Below are 19854 nucleotides of genomic sequence, written 5' to 3'. Positions count from 1 at the left end.
GAAGACATGAGAACAACGAACGTAATTTTGCAAACTGCTTTCGAGATTAAATGAAAAAAAGCGAGTGCCTCGACTCGACGATCGTTGTGTTTAAAATATAGCACTGAATTTTAGATACCCACATTATTGCTAGAATGTTTCGGTACATGTACCACGTACATATGTAGGTGAATGGAAATGTAGAGTTCAATATTTGATCATACTTTAATCGTTGTATTTTCTTTTCTTCCAGTCGTGAATAATACAATTGTATGGTGCTCAAAATTATTTATTCACGGCTTGGCATTGATAGTGGGATAACTTTAAAAACTGTCAATTATTATGTTTTTTGCACAAATAGACTCCATATATTTTATTAAATAGTCTGTTCCAGCCTTAAGCGCTTGCGACCATCGCGCACGCTCGCCGCGCACGCAGTGTTCCATCTCGCTCCCCCCTCCGGCCAGAAAGAAGCGAGAAGCGAACACTCGGAATTAGGGCTCCCTTCACGATATGGGCTCAACGCCGGTCCCGACCAGCGAGCCGCTAACGAGGAAATACTGTAAAGGCTCCCCCAAACCAACGCGAATTTCGCGGCGCGGAGCGGAACTGTCTCGGATCAGATAACACTGCCCATAAGCTGCCACGTGTAAAAAACTGCTGCCTTATCTGACCCGCGGCGCGGAGCAGATATTCGCGTTGGTTTGGGGAAGCCTTAATATGTGTAGCAGCGGCACGGTCTGTTGTTGATTTGAGAAGCTCGGAAACTGTAAATCATACTTACTTTTAACAGGGTTAATAGTTACATTTTAGCTCATGGAACAATAAAGTACTTAATAATTGAGGGGCTCAGTGGAAAACAGCCACATACCACGTGTGCATAAATTTCCGTTTCTCTGTACCATTAATTCGTTCCCGCAATGTAGTGTAATTCCACTACCTCCTATTATAACAGCATGTAAGTACATTCCACCGATTCATAGTGGAAGAGGGGTCCATGCCACTCGGCTACTTTGGAACACGTGCATTGTTTTCACGATGGATATAACACATACGTAGAGAAATTAATCATTTACATATACGAGGCAAACACAGATGTAAGTGGTAAAAAAAATTTTCGTAATAAGATTAAATAGAAAGATAGCGAAAGAAAAATACTAAGAACTAGTGGTAAACAATATTATGCGGCGAAGTAAAACAAAAATTTAATTAATTTTTCAGCTAAAATTTAGTAATAATTGTCATTTACCAATTGAAGTACCGTTTAAAATAATTAAAATAATTTTCTATTTGAAGCACCGTTTAAAATAATTAAAATCTCGTACCGCATCTTCTATGAAAATAATTTTCCCTTCAACTTGCTTTTCTCTAAAATCATGAAACGGTAAAATGCTCCTGCTTTCCACTGGGCTCCTCAATTTCAGGAAAAAGGAAATGTGAAAACGCGTAGAAACGACAAAATTTTATAATTATTGAAGAAAACAACAAGCATATAGGAGAAGAGAACAAAATAAAAGAAGTAGACTATGTACGGGGAACAAGGGCCATGAGAATTTAGGAAAAGGAAGTTCTGTACCATGTAAAGAATAGATTTATAAGTACAATATTGGATGAGGATGGCAGAAAGGTAATAATATAAATAAAGGTTGTGAGCAAAATTAGAGAACAGGAAGATAAAGTGGAAGATAAAGTTATCAATAGAAGCTGACTACGAGGAATGGATTATAATGTGCACTGATTTGGTTAAGAGTGTAATTAATGAATAAAATTGTAAATCAAGTAAAAATAGAGATCTTCAGCCAGATTTAAAAGAACAGAAATAATAATACTGACATGCAGTATTTCATTTTCGAAGTTTTATTTTTTGAATGGAGTTCGTAGAATTTGTAACGATTAAAGAAAGACTAGAGTAACGAACTACAAACGTAGAATAATTACAGATATGCATTTAGATAGATGTTTGATTGTTTGAGAACACGTCAAGTGTGCTTTCAATTATCCAAGTGCTTACTGATTCAACTCAATTTTAGTCAAACTATGCGGTGAAATGGATAAACCTAGGTACCTACATCCAATCGCACAGAATAGATTAGGTACACTCTGTTTAAATCGAATCCTCGATAATTCCACCTAATTCTTCTGTCGTCAAAATCGAAAACGCTTTAAAAACATTTTCACTGGCTGAATCACTGAAAAATACAATACCCACTTCCTTCAGCCAATGTTGAATCGTAGCCTCGTTTTAGTCGATTTTTCAACTAAAAATTGTCTCGTTATTTATAAAAACCGATCCACCTAAATACAGACGTTATATTTTGACACGTATTTATAATCGAAATAAGCGTATTCAATTTCAGCGATTTTAATTTAATATTTATAAAATATTTATTCGTGAATTACGTATGCTCGACTTTTTCTCATTAAACTGCCTCGCTCCAAATTCTCGCGTGTTTAAATTTCCGTATTTTTCGTTGCTCCAACTTTAATTCATCGAAGCTCCGAGCACCCCCAACATTAATCAATTTAAACCTCTCTGACCGCGCCGCAAATGTGACAGGATTCGCAGGCCACATCAAGCAATTCAACAACCAAGGGTTGTTTGTGATTCTTGCATCGCTTGTAAACAAATTGTAAAAGGTCTCGTCGCAGGCCTCCCCTGCCTCGGTTAGCGGAAGCTCTCCTAAATTAATTAACTGACGCAAAAATTTGTCTTCCGTGAGACGATTTTGCGAGCGTCGCGACAACATCTTAAAATCAGATTACTCTGTCAAAGCTTTAAACGCAACTTCATCTGGCGTAGAATCTTTTCGCCCCAAGGTGCGCGATTTTTTAAAAACCTTATGAAGAACCGTACGAAGAATCTTACTGGTACGACAAATGAATTTAGGATCACGAAAAAAAGGGAGGCCTCCGGACAGGACTCGAACCCCGCCGATCTCCAGATTTGCGCGCTGACCAGCCGCCTTAAATACCTTTTTTTTTTTTTTTTTTTAAAGTATACGTTTATTGCATACCAAGAAATACAACAGTGGGATGAGTACGTCCTTAACGTATAAAAGGAGTACAGTCGCTGGTATTCTTAAGGGGAGGTTCCGGTCTAAAAGTCGATTTTTTTTTATTTCATTTTTCGAACGTTCAACCTTTTAGGAATGCGTGTTTAAAAGGATTTGTTGAAATTCGTAAAATTCCCGAAGTGGGATCTGTATCTCCAAAGGTTATTATCCGATTCGACTGAAACTATTTTTACTTTGAAGAATATACTTCTGGCTAGGAGGGAAACCAGAAAAAATACAAAAAATTGAAAATTTATAATTTTCAAAGGCGTTGAAAGGACGAAAAATATAGGGGGAAAGTGGTTTCAAACTTCAAGTGTTGTTATTTTAAAAAAAAAGTCATTTTTGTAAATTTCTCTGCCCCCCCTCCCCTAGCCAGAAGTATATTTTTTAAAATAAAAAAAGTTTCAGTCAAATCGGATAATAACTTTTAGGGATACAGGTCCCACCAATTTTGATCAATTTTTTGACGCCTTGACTTTAACCACCCCCCAGTGCCGTTTGTAATGATTAATTATAAAACAAAAAATATATTTCTATAATTTAAGACATCCTTAATACAATGCAAAAAGTCCCATTAAATTATATATAGTAGTTTTCTTTTAATTAATTCCTAAAGATCACCTATTTTTTGTGGCTCTAGATCGGAACCTCCCCTTAAGACAAAAGACCCATCGCAATGGGTACGCGTACCCTCTGTTTTAGGTACAATGGTAATGCACATTAGAATATAGTGCAGGCTTTGGTAGTTTTAGTATTTGACTATTTACAGTTACGCTTTTAAACTTAGCCCAGGTCGCCGAGGACCACGAGGTACACGGGGACATATGAGTTCGTACGCACTTGGTCGCGGCGACCAGCGAGGTGCCTTGACTCCAATGCACGTGTTCACACGACCAGCGACTTTGTTGGCGACCAGACACCTGGAAGCAACGAAACTGAGATTCGATACGCAGAAATTTATTTTCCAAATTGAGTCTCGAAAGGCAATTTGGGACTTGTCATATAATGAGCCAGCGGCAGTGGCCGCGATGGAAACACCGGTTCTCGTTCGATCACCGAAGTTAAGCATCGTGGGGCGCGTATCGGGGAAAGATGGGTGACCGTTTTTTTCTCCTGGTGCGTTGCTTGCTGCTGGCAACCTTACGGGTAGATTTCCCCGGCCGGTTGCGAACGTTTATAATTCGTGACCGTTATGGCCTACCCAATAGGGCCCTTTACACGGACGGTCTTGCGCGCGGTCCGGCCCGCGGGCCGGCGCGCCACACGCCGCGCGGCCCGCAAAAGTACGCGAGGCCGGATCGTGGCGCTCCTTCGCGCGGGCCAGAAGGTCGTACCCGTCACTACTTAGAGATAGCGAGTTCGGGCTCCCATTTCTACGTCGACTCCACATGCTTTGTACACGATCCACCGCAGTGGTGTATTGTGTTCTACCTGTTCGATGTATATTATCGATCTGCGAAACGATCGACAAGACACGATCGCGATATACGTTCGCGAAAAGTATACAAATTCCTCGATATACCTGGCCTATAAAGGATATCATAAATGCTGTTACTGTAGGGTACACTGAAACATCTGTTTTTACGAAGCTAAATTTGGTTGACCTGAAGGTGCTATAAATTCTAGAAATGGTTTATGACTCAGTTATAACGAGTGTAAAATTTTACAAGGGTACATTAAAATATGTCCAAATGTTTCCCCGGCAATGCGATGGCAAATGAAATTGCAGTTAACACATTCACTGTTGTGACGATCATAAATATTACTATCAACGGCAATAATTACCATGTCACTGCTTGTTTTAATATAAAAACTAATATTGATAGACAATAAATACATATAGGTATGCAAGTGATGTTATGTCTAAGATAAATGATGAAGAGATGTAATATGCAAGATGTTTTGAAGAAGGGGGCTAGTCTTCTGATTGCTCGTGATGCAGGTCAAATTTTTCACCCACGCTCTTGCGTGGCGCGCAGCAAGAAAGCATCACAGTCCTGCCCGCGCGCCAGAAAGCACCACGCTCCTGCCCGCGCGCAAACCTCGAATCCAGAAGAGTTTTCATAAGAGACAGAAAAGGTAGTTAGAAAAGGAAAAAACGATACTTGGAACCAGGCTCGTTGCGCGCCTCAGGATTTCCGACAGTGCGGACGAGTCTGAGGCGCGCGACGAGCCTGGCAGCCGATCCTGGCAGCCAAGACTCCAAACGCAACGCCGTCGATAAGCCGTGCCTCGATGGGTTTCGAGGACTTCGACCCTCGAGACCAGGGGGGCCGTACCATGTTGCCCCCTAAGACGTGGCGAATCGAAAATTCTACATTTCGCACCGGATCTTGGCGAAAGTGACGTGGATCGTTTCCTTATGTTTTCCCGATGAAAATGGTCCAAAAAACGACACAAATCGGATTGTAATTAAGGAATCTTCATAATAAATTGATTTCCATAACTTCGTTAAAAATAGTCCGATTTACATGAAATTTGGTATAATTTTCATTTGAAAAACGTAAAGAATCCATCGGTATCACTTCCATATCGATACGATAAAGAATAAAGTATACAGTTTTTCTGAAACAGGTATGAATCCTTGGTCAACCGCAGCGAATTGAGGTCGGCGACCCACAGTCGAGGGTGAAATATTCATTACAACGTATTGAGAAATTCTTTACTCTTCGTCGTATCGATATGAAAGCAACACTAATGGATTCCTGGCGTTCTCCCAATTAAAATGATCACAAATATCATGTAAATCGGACTACTTTTAACGAAGTTATGGAAATCAATTTATTATGAAGATTCCTTAATTACAATCCGATTTGTGTCGTTTTTTGGACCATTTTCATCGGGAAAACATAAGGAAACGATCCACGTCACTTTCGCCAAGATCCGGTGCGAAATGTAGAATTTTTTATTCGCCACGTCTTAGGGGGCAACATGGTACGGCCCCCCTGGTCTCGAGGGTCGAAGTCCTCGAAACCCATCGAGGCACGGCTTATCGACGGCGTTGCGTTTGGAGTCTTGGCTGCCAGGATCGGCTGCCAGGCTCGTCGCGCGCCTCAGACTCGTCCGCACTGTCGGAAATCCTGAGGCGCGCAACGAGCCTGGTTCCAAGTATCGTTTTTTCCTTTTCTAACTACCTTTTCTGTCTCTTATGAAAACTCTTCTGGATTCGAGGTTTGCGCGCGGGCAGGAGCGTGGTGCTTTCTGGCGCGCGGGCAGGACTGTGATGTTTTCTTGCTGCGCGCCACGCAAGAGCGTGGGTGAAAAATTTGACCTGCATCACGAGCAATCAGAAGACTACCCCCCTTCTTCAAAACATCTTGCATATTACATCTCTTCATCATTTATCTTAGACATAACATCACTTGCATACCTATATGTATTTATTGTCTATCAATATTAGTTTTTATATTAAAACAAGCAGTGACATGGTAATTATTGCCGTTGATAGTAATATTTATGATCGTCACAACAGTGAATGTGTTAACTGCAATTTCATTTGCCATCGCATTGCCGGGGAAACATTTGGACATTTTTTAATGTACCCTTGTAAAATTTTACACTCGTTATAACTGAGTCATAAACCATTTCTAGAATTTATAGCACCTTCAGGTCAACCAAATTTAGCTTCGTAAAAACAGATGTTTCAGTGTACCCTACAGTAACAGCATTTATGATATCCTTTATAGGCCAGGTATATCGAGGAATTTGTATACTTTTCGCGAACGTATATCGCGATCGTGTCTTGTCGATCGTTTCGCAGATCGATAATATACATCGAACAGGTAGAACACAATACACCACTGCGGTGGATCGTGTACAAAGCATGTGGAGTCGACGTAGAAATGGGAGCCCGAACTCGCTATCTCTAAGTAGTGACGGGTACGACCTTCTGGCCCGCGCGAAGGAGCGCCACGATCCGGCCTCGCGTACTTTTGCGGGCCGCGCGGCGTGTGGCGCGCCGGCCCGCGGGCCGGACCGCGCGCAAGACCGTCCGTGTAAAGGGCCCTAATAGCAAAAATCCTTACGGTGATCCCATCGAGTTAATAAGACCGTGGTCTTTCAGACCTCACTCTGCTTTCCGTCCACCCTGTGGCCTTGCACGGTGGTTTCCTAGGGAGGAAAGATGCTCACTCTCCATCTTGCTTGGTTTATATGCTGCTATAGAGGAGACTCTGAGGCGCAGCGCGTCAGTTGGACCTTTCTAAACCGACACTATCTGTCATATAATGAATACTCCAATAGTGACATTTAAAAAATCAATAAGAAGAAATGGTGCATTTATTTGAGAATGAGGAAACCAGTAAACATTCCTTTTTGGCGGCGTTCTTCCAATATAGGATGCACCCAATATCGCCTCTTCTTTTTATTTTTTTTTTCAATGTACTTCATAAATACAACAATCTCCTCGGAGTCCACTCTGTTTGGCGCTCTCTACGAGGTATCGAGTTGCTCGCTCTGGTCGCTTCGTTTGGTTGCCCGAATTTTGGTCTCTCGGCGACCAAGTTGCCGGCGACTGGTCGGAAGTGCGCAACGGGGCTTAGAGTCTAATTAACGAGGGTACTATGGTATAGAAAGGTATCTAAAACTATACTGCTGTGTCAAGAGCTCGCAGCGCGTAGTCATGCGGACATAGTCGGTCACAGCCGGGTTTTGGACGATGCTACGCCTTAACCACCTCGGCTACCGCTGACTTCCCAGTCTTGGTTATTCCGTGCCCTCCCTTATGTTATGGGGGTTCCTGATCCCACACTCGGCCCTCATTCATTTGTCGCACAACTTCGGCGCCCCACTTATTTTTCGCGTCGCTGACAACAACCTTAGTGTCTCTTTTTTTTTCGCGTCGCAGACTGTAGGGGAGCGGTACCCTCCTTCACAGGGGATTGTCCTGGGAGTGGGGGACTCGCTGCGCGCTGGCAAGCGTTGCCATGCGGTTGAACACTGCCGTCCGGAACGTCTTCGATTAAGGGAGCTCTCTATTCTCCTTCGTCGCCATTCGTGACCCCACGTTCCGGTTGCGACTGATTAGTCGCATCCCAGACACAGTTTGTCTGATAACCTCAATTGTGGTTGTGGCCAATGTGCCAGACAGTATTTGGAGATTAAAGTCTATTTCAATCTCGTGACCTCGATCCTTCATTTGATCCTAAGTCCTGTGAAAATATTTATATCGGCGCCGGAGACAAGCTCGGGGATCAATTGGCATTATATATCCACTGATCCCTACAAGACAACGACCTTAAACGCCATTTCTCGGCTTCGTGTGGCGATCGGTGCTTCCCCCATCCCACTTCTGACACCAATTGTAGGATCACGGAAAAAAGGGAAGCCTCCGGACGAAGGCTGGACAATTCTTTTCCGTCAGAAATGCTACTTAGGTAGGTACATCTGCGGTATCGAGAAGCGCACCGTTACTTTTATTTCGCACTTGCTCCTACGCTCGGATGGCCGGTTCTTTTGGGAGGGATGCAAGTTGGATTGGTTAGGTTAGGAGGAGTGAAAGTTGCTAGACTAAATTTCAACCATAGGGAGCAGATTGTATCACAAGCAATCGGATTTGCATCCCTCACAAAAGAACCGGCCATCCGAGCGTAGAAGTAAGTGCGAAATAAAAGTAACGGTGCGCTTCTCGATACCGCCAGATATACCTACCTAAGTAGCCACTTGGCAGCAATAACTCAATTTAAGCGAAAGTTGCAGATACGCCCTTTCGAATTAAGACGACAGTGTTGTGTAGTGGCAAGGTGCGTGACGAAAGAGCCGGTGGAAATCTTCCCTTTTCTGTTGTATCTATTACAACTTTTTCTACACAATTTTTTATATTTTTTTTAAAGCAGCTATGCAACTTTTTGCATCAAGGTTCACGCGCGCTTTACTTACAAGTTTCTTCGAGTCAGAGGTTCACTTACAGTTGGAAGTATACATACAACTGTTGAAAACTGTTTAATTTCTAGTTGACTTATGACATATTCACAAATTTGGTTCTTCCAGACCGATTATCCGAAAGACCGCTTATCCGAACGGATTTATCTCCCAATTAGTCCGGATAATCGACGTTCTACTGTACATATTATACCACGATTGAATGGGCTCATATCGAGCACGTTAAATTTAGAATCAAATATTCAAATATAATTATATTCAGTTATGTATCTTAATTTGAAATCTATAATAGCAGTTTAGTTTGATAAGCAATTTCGATTCAGTTATTTAATTCATTCGTGTGCGTGTTTCTTTACTTTTCCAGATCAGCGAAAGCATAAAGGGAGACCGGGGCAAAGTGGGGCGGAAAAAGTTCGAAGTCGAACACAATTTTTCCCTTTCAATAAAAATGTTTGGAAATAGATTTGTAATATAATTAAAACATTACTATTGATAAATGGCGAATAGCAATACTTAAAATAAACTTCGAGTATATTAAAATTCAACATGAAAGAAATGATGCATGAGGTAAAGTGAACCCCTATCCGGGGTAAAGTGAGGTGCAACAAAACAAGAACTTTAATTAAGGATATAGGTAAATATTAACCCCTTGCGCTGGAATGACGTGTGTAGCGTGGCAGCTTCTGGCTTTTTTGCACCGTGGTTGTCAAAAACTGTGGCAGATTTTTCTTTTTTTTTAGGTTAGTTTCTGTTCCACCACGCCAGCTGACAGGTTAGGATATTGCGCACATCACTTGCGCATTGGTTCTTAGTAGCCATTTGCAGCTCAGTTTACCTCTGTCACTTTACCCCGAATATGTACTCAGTGGAAAATTAATTATTTAATAATGTTAGGATTAATGTTTTCTCAAACGCGTGTACATGTATGTTTATACAGTTGTTATAAACACGCAGGAAAAAATTGGAGTTAAAATAACACATTTAAGACTCATTTATTCAAAAAGCTAAATTGAAACGAAAACCAATTGGAAGTCTCTAAAATTTTTTTCTAATTTTTAAAATGAATTTCCATTTTTCCATATCTGAATGTGCATAATTATCATTGTGGTATCACACACATTTATTACGTCACCAAAATTTGTAAATATATTCTATTGTTAAAGAATAAATTAAGAAAGCTCATTTTACCCCGAGGTTCACTTTACCTCGGTCTCCCCTATAGGTATCAAGCGAGAAACAGCGAATTTTTTATTCATCCACATTTCATTGTTTAATTAATCCATAATTTAGTGAGTTTCCATTGTTTTATACAAAGTCTTTAATTAATTTTCGTTACTGATTAATTCCAATATTTCCAATACGTCTGCCGCGTAGGTATCTCATTACATCGCCTTTTTCTCTTCATACATATGTTTAATTGTGAAATAGAAGGGCATCGATATTGATTATTATCGCTCAGTATCCTGGAGTTCCCTTGATGTTCCTTTTGTCTACTACACATGGTATCGCAGAATAGGTGGGAAATAACATGATTTTTAATTAATTCTGGTATCAGCTACATATTGCGGCTTTTTAGCGAATGTGTTCAAACCCTTGTACTGTCTCAAATTTCAATTATTTCTTTCTAATACAATTTGTACATATTACTGAAACATGGTTAAATATATGAACCAAATTTTGAAGGAAAAAGTTGTATAACTGCTTTGCAAAAAAATACCAAAAATTGTGTGAAAAAAAGCGAGTTATACAGTGGAGTACCACCTTAATATGTTAATACATTAAGGTTGTTCTTGTTCGGGAATCTGCGTTTGCTGCGAAGATTTATCCCGAGCCCAAGATAAAGATATCGGTTCTCGCTAAAGAAAGAGCCCTCCCGAAAAGTTACTTGTTCTACTCCGAATCGCGGGGAAGGATTGCCAGCAACAACGAACGCACTTTAAATTAAACTGTTTATATTTCGGAACACTCGAGAAACGAGATATACCGTGTCGTCGCCACTAAGACAGTAGCTCGCTCGTCAGAAATCGGCGGTAATTAGGGGGCCACCGGCCTCCCCTCGCGGCACCCGCGAGAACCTAGCTACTCGGTCCACCCTGGGTCCCGCGGGACGCGGGGGGCGCGCGGCTGCCGATGCCTCAATTCCGCCTTGCGAGCGCTGCTATTGATAACATAAATTGTCTGTACAAATAATATAATATAAGTTAGGATAAGTATACAGGGTGTCCCACAAAGGAGTGGACAGCGCGATATCTCTTAAAGTATTGTCGATAAAAATATAAAAAAAATAGGGAATTGCATGGTTCGAGGGGGCCCATTTATTAGCGCGAACGAATTTTGTTTTCGATTATTATTTTAAAAGATACGATGGTCAAGTTCGGTTTTTCAAATGGAACTATTTTTTTTGAAGACCTGAGTTGATAGTGCGTTCCAAGACAAATGCAATAAGCTTTAATGTATACACTTTATTTCCACTGGTTTTTAAGATATTGCGCTTGCAAATTTACTGATTTTCACTGCAAGAAACCCCTCTGGAATGGCAAAAACCGGGGGTGGTCTTACTGGCGCCACGGGTGGCACTGCCTGTTGAAATGGATACTTACCTGCCAAAGGTCTACGCCAGAAATGGCAGGCCCAAAGGCTGGACAATTCTTTTCCGTCAGAAATGCTACTTAGGTAGGTACATCTGCGGTATCGAGAAGCGCATCGTTACTTTTATTTCGCACTTGCTTCTACGCTCGGATGGCCGGTTCTTTTGGGAGGGATGCAAGTTGGATTGGTTAGGTTAGGAGGAGTGAAAGTTGCTACACTAAATTTCAACCATAGGGAGCAGATTATATCAGAACCACTCCTCAGTGGGACACCCTGTAGTATAAAATAGTATAAGTATAGCATAAGTATAGCATAAGTATAGCATAAGTATAGCATGAGTATAGCATGAGTATAGCATGAGTATAGCATGAGTATAGCATAAGTATAGCATAAGTATAGCATAAGTATAGCATAAGTATAGCATAAGTATAGCATACGTATAGCATACGTATAGCATAAGTATAGCATAAGTATAGCATAAGTATAGCATACGTATAGCATAAGTATAGCATAAGTATAGCATAAGTATAGCATAAGTATAGCATAAGTATAGCATAAGTGTAGCATAAGTATAGCATAAGTATAGCATAAGTATAGCATAAGTATAGCATAAGTATAGCATGAGTATAGCATGAGTATAGCATGAGTATAGCATAAGTATAGCATAAGTATAGCATGAGTATAGCATGAGTATAGCATGAGTATAGCATAAGTATAGCATGAGTATAGCATGAGTATAGCATGAGTATAGCATGAGTATAGCGTAAGTATAGCGTAAGTATAGCGTAAGTATAGCATAAGTATAGCATAAGTATAGCATAAGTATAGCATAAGTATAGCATAAGTATAGCATAAGTATAGCATAAGTATAGCATAAGTATAGTATAAGTATAGTATAAGTTAGTATAAGTATAGTGTAAGAGAAAGTAAAAGAATGAAGACGTAACTAACACAAGGAATCGTACCGTGACGCGAGTCACAGACCCCAAATCCCCCGCTACTATCCGTTTCCGAAACAAAGGCAAAATAAGTTCATAGATGTAGGTAATGCAATTCTAATACCAATGTCATTTTTGTGCCACCAGATTTAAACGTATTTCAACGATACTGATAATCGTATTCACAAATGCCCCATCCAGAAATACCTGAATAAACCTTATTTGGCTTTTTTACGAACCAATCGCGTTTGGTGAGCATAAAAGCTACAGAATTTTTTCTGAATGCTGAAACGTTGAAGGCAGAAAAAGTGTTCCCCATGCTGATATTACCACTTCGATCTGGCGTTTTAAAAAAGCATTTCGAGTTAAACCGAAGCGGTCGAACGTATAATTTTCCCGACATTCGACCCAACGATCGTTCGTCTCTCCAACAACTGCGTCGCTTTGGCCTTCGACAAGTATTCACGACAATAAAAAAAAACAGAAAGAAGAATTTCAACTGATTTGATCTATTCATAAGTACTGCTTGGTTTATGTATGAGCTTCATCGAGACGGCGCTCTAGAACTCGAATAAATATCGCTGATAACCACAGCTGGGGACAGAAAATACGGTACCGATCAAAAGTAAACTGATTATGTGAAGCTTTTGCTTTAAAATTAGCTGGTTTCCTCTTGAACGAATTTCATGAAAGTAAATTTTCGAAAAATTAATTAAGAAAGCAAGTTTAGTTACCCGAGCATTCCGATTTTTTTTTTAAACTATGCAAGCGTGTAGAGGACCGCAATAGAAGTATTAGGCAATTTTCCGTGTTTGCCCATTTTCAGATCTTTAGAGTGAAAACATCCCCTAATGGGACCCTTCGGTAAAAAAGCTCGAAAAATGGGTGATCTTTATGAATTTTTTACTAGAAGAGGTTATAACATATACTAAAAAATATGTTTGGCATTTATTGATACACTCGTTAGGGTGCAAAAAAAATTTTTCATTCATGTTTTCGGTCTTGATGCATTTTCTAGGTGGCGCTTAGTGCAGCATTGCCAAAAAGAGATACCAAAATGGTAATTACTAAATTTACTCACAGGTTCATCCAAAATCAAAAATTCAAACAATTTCTTAAAATTTATATCAATGGCTATCGCAGCATTCCTTGTTGGGGCAAAAAATACAAAATTACGATGATTGGTGCACGTTTGAACGAAGTAGTGCAAAAGCGGGTAATTATCAGCACAAATGTGCAGATAAAAACGAAACCCGTGTTACAAAAAATTATGTTATAGAGTGCTGCGATAGCGAGACCAATTACGAATCAAATGCCTCAAGGTTTTTTTTTAATCGGTTCATTAGTTCTTCTGAAATCGTGTTTGGAGTAAAACATGTTCAAAGTGTCTTCGACTCATACCTGCGTTCGGAGCCTGAATTGGTTATGTGACTCTAGAATCTATACCGTTACAAATTTTGGTGTGAAAGTTTCACATGGTATTCTCGGGATGTTACACTACAAAAATATATTTATAAAAAAAAACGATTTTGTGAATAATTTTAACCGGGGGGCCCCTTAAAGGCTAATGCATGATTTCCTGAATATCGCGAAAACTATACTACTTAGATGGAACAAAATTATTAGAATCAATGAAAACTGAAGGACATTATGCTTTTTGAAATTATGCCTTGAATTATTTAAAATTTGTAGTTTAAGTAACAAATCGTTCCTGATTTCAAATTTTAAACAATTTCAATGCATAGTTTTATGGGGCATAAAAAAGCGGTTAAGTTTTCATTATAATAATTTTTTTATATCCACTATTAATTTTCAAAATGTAGAGAAAAGAAGGAAATCACATATTAATTTTTAAGGGGTGTTTTCACCCTGAAGAACCGAAAATGGGCACACACAAAAAATTGCCTGATACTTCTATCGAGGTTCTTAATAAACCTGCACAGTTTCCAAAAAATGGGAATGTTCGGGTAACCGAACATCCCGTAAGTTCTATCAGTAATTGGAAGCGGTTCTCTATGTACTGACGTGTTGTGTTGTAATGTTAAAAAACTGTCTCGGTTTTAACGTTAAAATTGTAAAAAATAGTGGTTTGTATAAAATGAAGAAAAAAACAATTCGCGGGGTACAGAAATACAAGCAAATGAAGGTACGAAAGTGAAAGAACGAAATGAATCTGAAAATATTAATACAAAATTGAATGTATCGCGCGTTAAAAATACGGGCAAATGGATATTTCGTTGCAAACATACAGATATAAAGTGTAATTAACAATGCTATGTTACGTTCAATTGAATTTTCATGTGATGGGTTTCATTTAATATGTAAATACAATTTAATGACTGTTATAATATGTACATATTCCTGTATCGATATATGTTACCAATTGATTGTCCAACGAAATGTTTATTCAAAATAAACTACATATTCATACAGATACATTTATACATACTTAAGTACAAAGTTAATGAGTTGTGTAGCCTTTAGTTTTTAACAATAAAACATTTATGCATACTATTTTCATATGTATATTATGCCAATGACGAATAATTATATAAACATAAAATGGGTACCTACTGATATGATCGAGTACCGTAAGCTGGGGGAACATTGGCACGTTTTTGGAAGATTTTGCTATATAATATAAAAATTAACATTTTTACATTTGCTTTAAGTATCCTATCGTAACATTGCATCTTTTGTGAATGCACTACAAGTGTCAAAATGCATAAAATTTGTGTCCTTATCCTTCTTTAATACATGTTAAATACCTGCCGATGTTACCCCGTAACTGGGTAACATTGGCACGTCATGTATAAATAGCAGTAGAAAGTTAAAGTTTTACCACATCTGAACTTACATTAACAGTTAACTTTGTTTCTTTTTATGTTCAATGTACTTTACTTTTTATTTTTTTATTTTTTTATTTCTTATTATTTTTATTAATTTTTTTATTTTTTAATTTTTTAATCTTTTTATCTTTTTATTTATTTTATTTTTTATTTTTTATTTTCTATTTATTTATTTTTTTTTTATTTAACATTTTTAAATTTGGTTTAGGTATCCTATTATAACATTACATCGTTTGTGATGGCAATACAAGTGTGAAAATGTATACAAATTTTTTCCTTTTCCTTTTTAATAGATGTTAAGTAGATGCCAATGTTACTCCGTACTGCCCATGTTTCCCCAGTTTACGGTACATATTAACGGAATTTTTCAGTGTTAACCCCCATATACAAAAATAAAATTCAAGTTTGTGACTCACCCTGACAAGATTTGCCGTCAGTAACCAATTGATAGCCAGTACGACATTCGCAATGGAAGGAACCAAGCTCGTTGTAACAAGTTTCAGCGCAGCCAGCTATACCCTCGGCACATTCGTCTACGTCTGGAAAACATTAAGGATGGATCGGTTCTCGTGTTACGTTGCACAGTGACGTGATTCCCCACCCTAGACCACTGATAAGTGAATAACATAATAAGTGAAGTCCAGAATTAAAGCTATTTATATGCATAATAGCTTCACTACTCGGCTTCGCCCGAAATTTAAATTCAGATTTTATAAAAAAAAAATTTCTTGTGAAAACAGTCACATTCGTCTGGATTAGCTAGGCATAATAAGCTGGGACACATTTCGTGACCCCAGAGTTTACCCTTCAAAAGTTTTTAGGTGACAGACAAACACACAAACACTTTCTGCTTTATATATTACACTAGTTTACACTGAAAATGTACATTTGATGAGAGGTGATTGCTCTTATGGATTTTCTCCTGCTGAATTCCAACATCAAGATTAAATTTTTTTTATGGAACAGTTTTTAAGATATGCGATTTTTTCCATTTTTTTACCTCTTCATGCTCGGATAGTTTTCGCGGGTACCGCCTATTTGGGAAATTTTTCTCTTCCCGGATATCTTGTTGGATTGTTGGTAACAATTGCGTCGGCAAGAAAACAAAAATGAATTTGGTTACGTGTGACAACCGCTGACGAAAGCAGTAAACAAACTGTCAGCGGATGCATGGGTCTGTGAGTGTTTGTCTATTAGAGATGTGCGGGTAATTGAATGTGTCGTGTAGCCCGATTACTTCGGGTAGCGCGATTGTATCAGATAGCCCGATTATTTCGGATAAAGCGGTGTTTGATAAGTTCATATACGTACAAGATCTTTACCTATATGAAACTTTAGAATAAGATGATTTTCATATTCATATGATTGTATATTTTTATTAAATACTATGAAACATCCGGAAAATATGCGTTTTTAAACATGTATTTAGTATTGCGATATTAAAAAAAGGAAGTTTAATGCATTATTAACAATATTTTCAGGATGTTTCATATAGTATGTAATAAAAATATACAAGCATATGAATATGAAATTTATCTTATTCTAAAATTTCATACAGGTAAAGATTTTGTACATGTCCCGAATAACTTCTAAAGTACGAAATTTAAAAGAGCAGTGCATTTTCTATAACGAAGTATTATCTAAGCTTTATTTGTCCTAAACTTAATAATAATAACAGATGTATGGAAGCCAACGGGCATCGCTTTGCACCTATTGTAATTAACAATAAGGTAACTAAGTAGTGAGATCATAAACAATAATTTTGCAAATATGCCGCTAATTATTAGGTTTAGGATCAATGCTAAAAGCTTAATACTTTTTTATAGAAAATTCAGGACCCTTTTAAATTTTGGTACAAAAAGGTACGCATTTCGTTTCAAAAATTCAGATCCACCTACTCGTCAACAAATAGGTTATTTAAAAACCCCGTTTCGGCATCATATGTTCTCTTCAATATCATACAATTTCTATATAAAACAGTCTTTGGGAGAATACATACTTTAGAAGTTATTCGGGGTGGACAAGTTATGTGACTCATCCTGTATAGTTCACTCCAGTATCTTTTTTTAAGTATTTTGAAAATGAAATAATTTGAATTTCGACCGCATAAATCGTTCCAATTAAAAGATTGTTGTTTCGGTGCACTGGTTCACAAAAACAAAAACTAATTGCAATTTTGAAACATTTTTTTACAGTTTCCAACATTTCGGTCAATAATTCTGATCATTTTCGAAGAAAGTTAAATTTTTTTTTAAAGTGGAAATAAAAATTGATATTAAATGAACTTTCGAATTTAAAAGATTGTGGAAATGTCGCATGTCCACTACGAACGCGACATTTCCACAATCTTTTAAATTCAAAAGTTCATTTAATATCAATTTTTATTTCCACTTTTTTTTAAAAAATAAAAAATAAATTTTAACTTTCCTTGAAAATGGTCAGAATTATTAAATTAAATGAACTTTTGAATTTAAAAGATTGTGGAAATGTCGCGTTCGTAGTGGACATGCGACATTTCCACAAAAAATGAGAAGCGGAGAAAGTGTTACAACCGTTTCTGACCCCGGGTCGGTTGTAACACTGCATGGAGTCGATAGTAGCAGAAATTTAACTTTACAAAATTAAAATATTTATTAATTTTAATTATAATAGTAAATGAAAAAAGTAAAAATTATAACTAATTATGCGGTATCGCAATAGTGGCAGAAATAGAAAACGTTTTGGCTGGTGCATTCTTCATGTGATCAATCCTTACATTCAGTACATTGCACCCATTTTTTATTTGATTTCATGCAAACAAGACAATATTATTAATCTTCTTTGAACTTAAATTATAAATTTTGATTAACGAGACACTTAAAAGTGATAACTAACGATCAGTATTACTTTAAAAATGGCCAGATTAAATATTAAAAAAAATAAAAACACGTACTTGCAAAGGGAGTATTTATATTACAATTTTAAATCAGTAAGAAAAAATTACTTTAGGGTACCGAAAAGTTATTTTCTTCATTATGTGTGTATTCCAAATGTCATTCTTCATCATGTATCCAAAATTTGTGTTAATATCCATAATATGTTATGAGATATTTAACGTGTTACTATCGCCACCGGTCTACCCTACATATTTTGTGGCTGAAACTCGATCGCCAAATAATACTTCAAATTACATTGTTCGAAATGAAACAGAAATTACCTATGCAGGAAAATCCCTTGGCGCGAAATCCATCGAAACACGAGCACTTTACACCCGTCGGAGAGTCTTCACACACATGTTCGCATCCTCCCCTGTCCTGATTGCACCGTTTCACATTGAGTGCCACTTCTGAAACAAGTCAATAAATTTTTCGCTTTGTAGATTAATATCCAATCGATTCTCTCTGGCTGAGAGGTGGATTAAACGAGATATTCGTGTGCGCTTTTAATAGTCTTGTTACATTAGCACGGTCCAGGCCATGCGAGTCACAGGTGACCCACCACTGATAACGATAAAATAATTCTCATATTCCTTGATCCCACAATATTACCCATACAGCACACTTCGTTGCAGCAGTATTGCAGGAACGTTGCTGCAATATTGTGTTGTTGCAGGTTGCATTCCAATATTGCAGGAACGATGCTGCAATATTGTTGTGCATTATTGGAGTGGCAACGATCGTGCAATATTGCAGCAATATTGTAAGTTCGTTGCCGTACAATGTTCCATTGGCAACGATCCTACAATATTCCTGCAATATTGCGCGCACATCGACGTGCAATATTTCAGTGGCAATAATCCTACAATATTTATGCAATATTGCGCGCACATCTTAGTGCAATGTTCCAGTGGCAACGCTCCAGCAAAATTGCACCCACATTACCGTACAATATTGCAGAAATATTGGAGTGGCAACGCTCCTGCAATGTATCGCCCGTATCGCCGTGCAATGTTCCAGTGGCAACAATCCTACAATATTTATGCAATATTGCGCGCACATCGACGTGCAATATTCCAGTGGCAACAATCCTACAATATTTATGCAATATTGCGCGCACATCTTAGTGCAATGTTCCAGTGGCAACGCTCCAGCAAAATTGCACCCACATTACCGTACAATATTGCAGAAATATTGGAGTGGCAACGCTCCTGCAATGTATCGCCCGTATCGCCGTGCAATGTTCCAGTGGCAACAATCCTACAATATTTATGCAATATTGCGCGCACATCGACGTGCAGTGTTCCAGTGGCAAAGCACGAACAAATTATCGCACATATTGCCGTGCAATACTGTAGTGAAAAATATTGTAGAAATATTGCAGCAAAATTCTGAAGCAACTATGACTTTGCAAAATTTGTCGAAATATATACATGACGTCGAGTAGATTCTGCAGCTTGTTTTATTTAACTGGATAAGCTAAAATTTCTCGTTGGCCGTCGATCATATGAAAAAAGTGTTATCGTGAGACTTGTTTGTACATGAAATTATAGAAGAGATTTGAGGATCAATTTAATTTTTTTAGACACAGTAGGTACTATATATTTTAATGTGTGAAATTATTATTATTATTAAACGTCTTTATTGC

The 19854-nt window shown here is 38.1% G+C and overlaps 1 protein-coding gene across 1 annotated transcript in view; it reads right to left on the bottom strand.

Annotated features, from left to right (window-relative positions):
• Positions 1 to 19854, bottom strand: part of LOC143366966 (uncharacterized) — a 520650-nt gene that overhangs the window by 230482 nt on the left and 270314 nt on the right. Inside the window, exons 5-6 of the mRNA XM_076808473.1 lie at positions 18488 to 18616; positions 15708 to 15830 (exon numbers count right to left, since the gene is read on the bottom strand). Coding sequence (XP_076664588.1) covers positions 15708 to 15830; positions 18488 to 18616 — 252 coding nt within the window. The remainder of the gene's footprint in view (positions 1 to 15707; positions 15831 to 18487; positions 18617 to 19854) is intronic.

The sequence above is a fragment of the Andrena cerasifolii genome, chromosome 3 (assembly GCF_050908995.1).
Source record: "Andrena cerasifolii isolate SP2316 chromosome 3, iyAndCera1_principal, whole genome shotgun sequence".
NCBI classification, from domain to species: Eukaryota; Metazoa; Arthropoda; class Insecta; order Hymenoptera; family Andrenidae; genus Andrena; species Andrena cerasifolii.
This window is presented reverse-complemented; position numbering and strand designations above follow the sequence as displayed.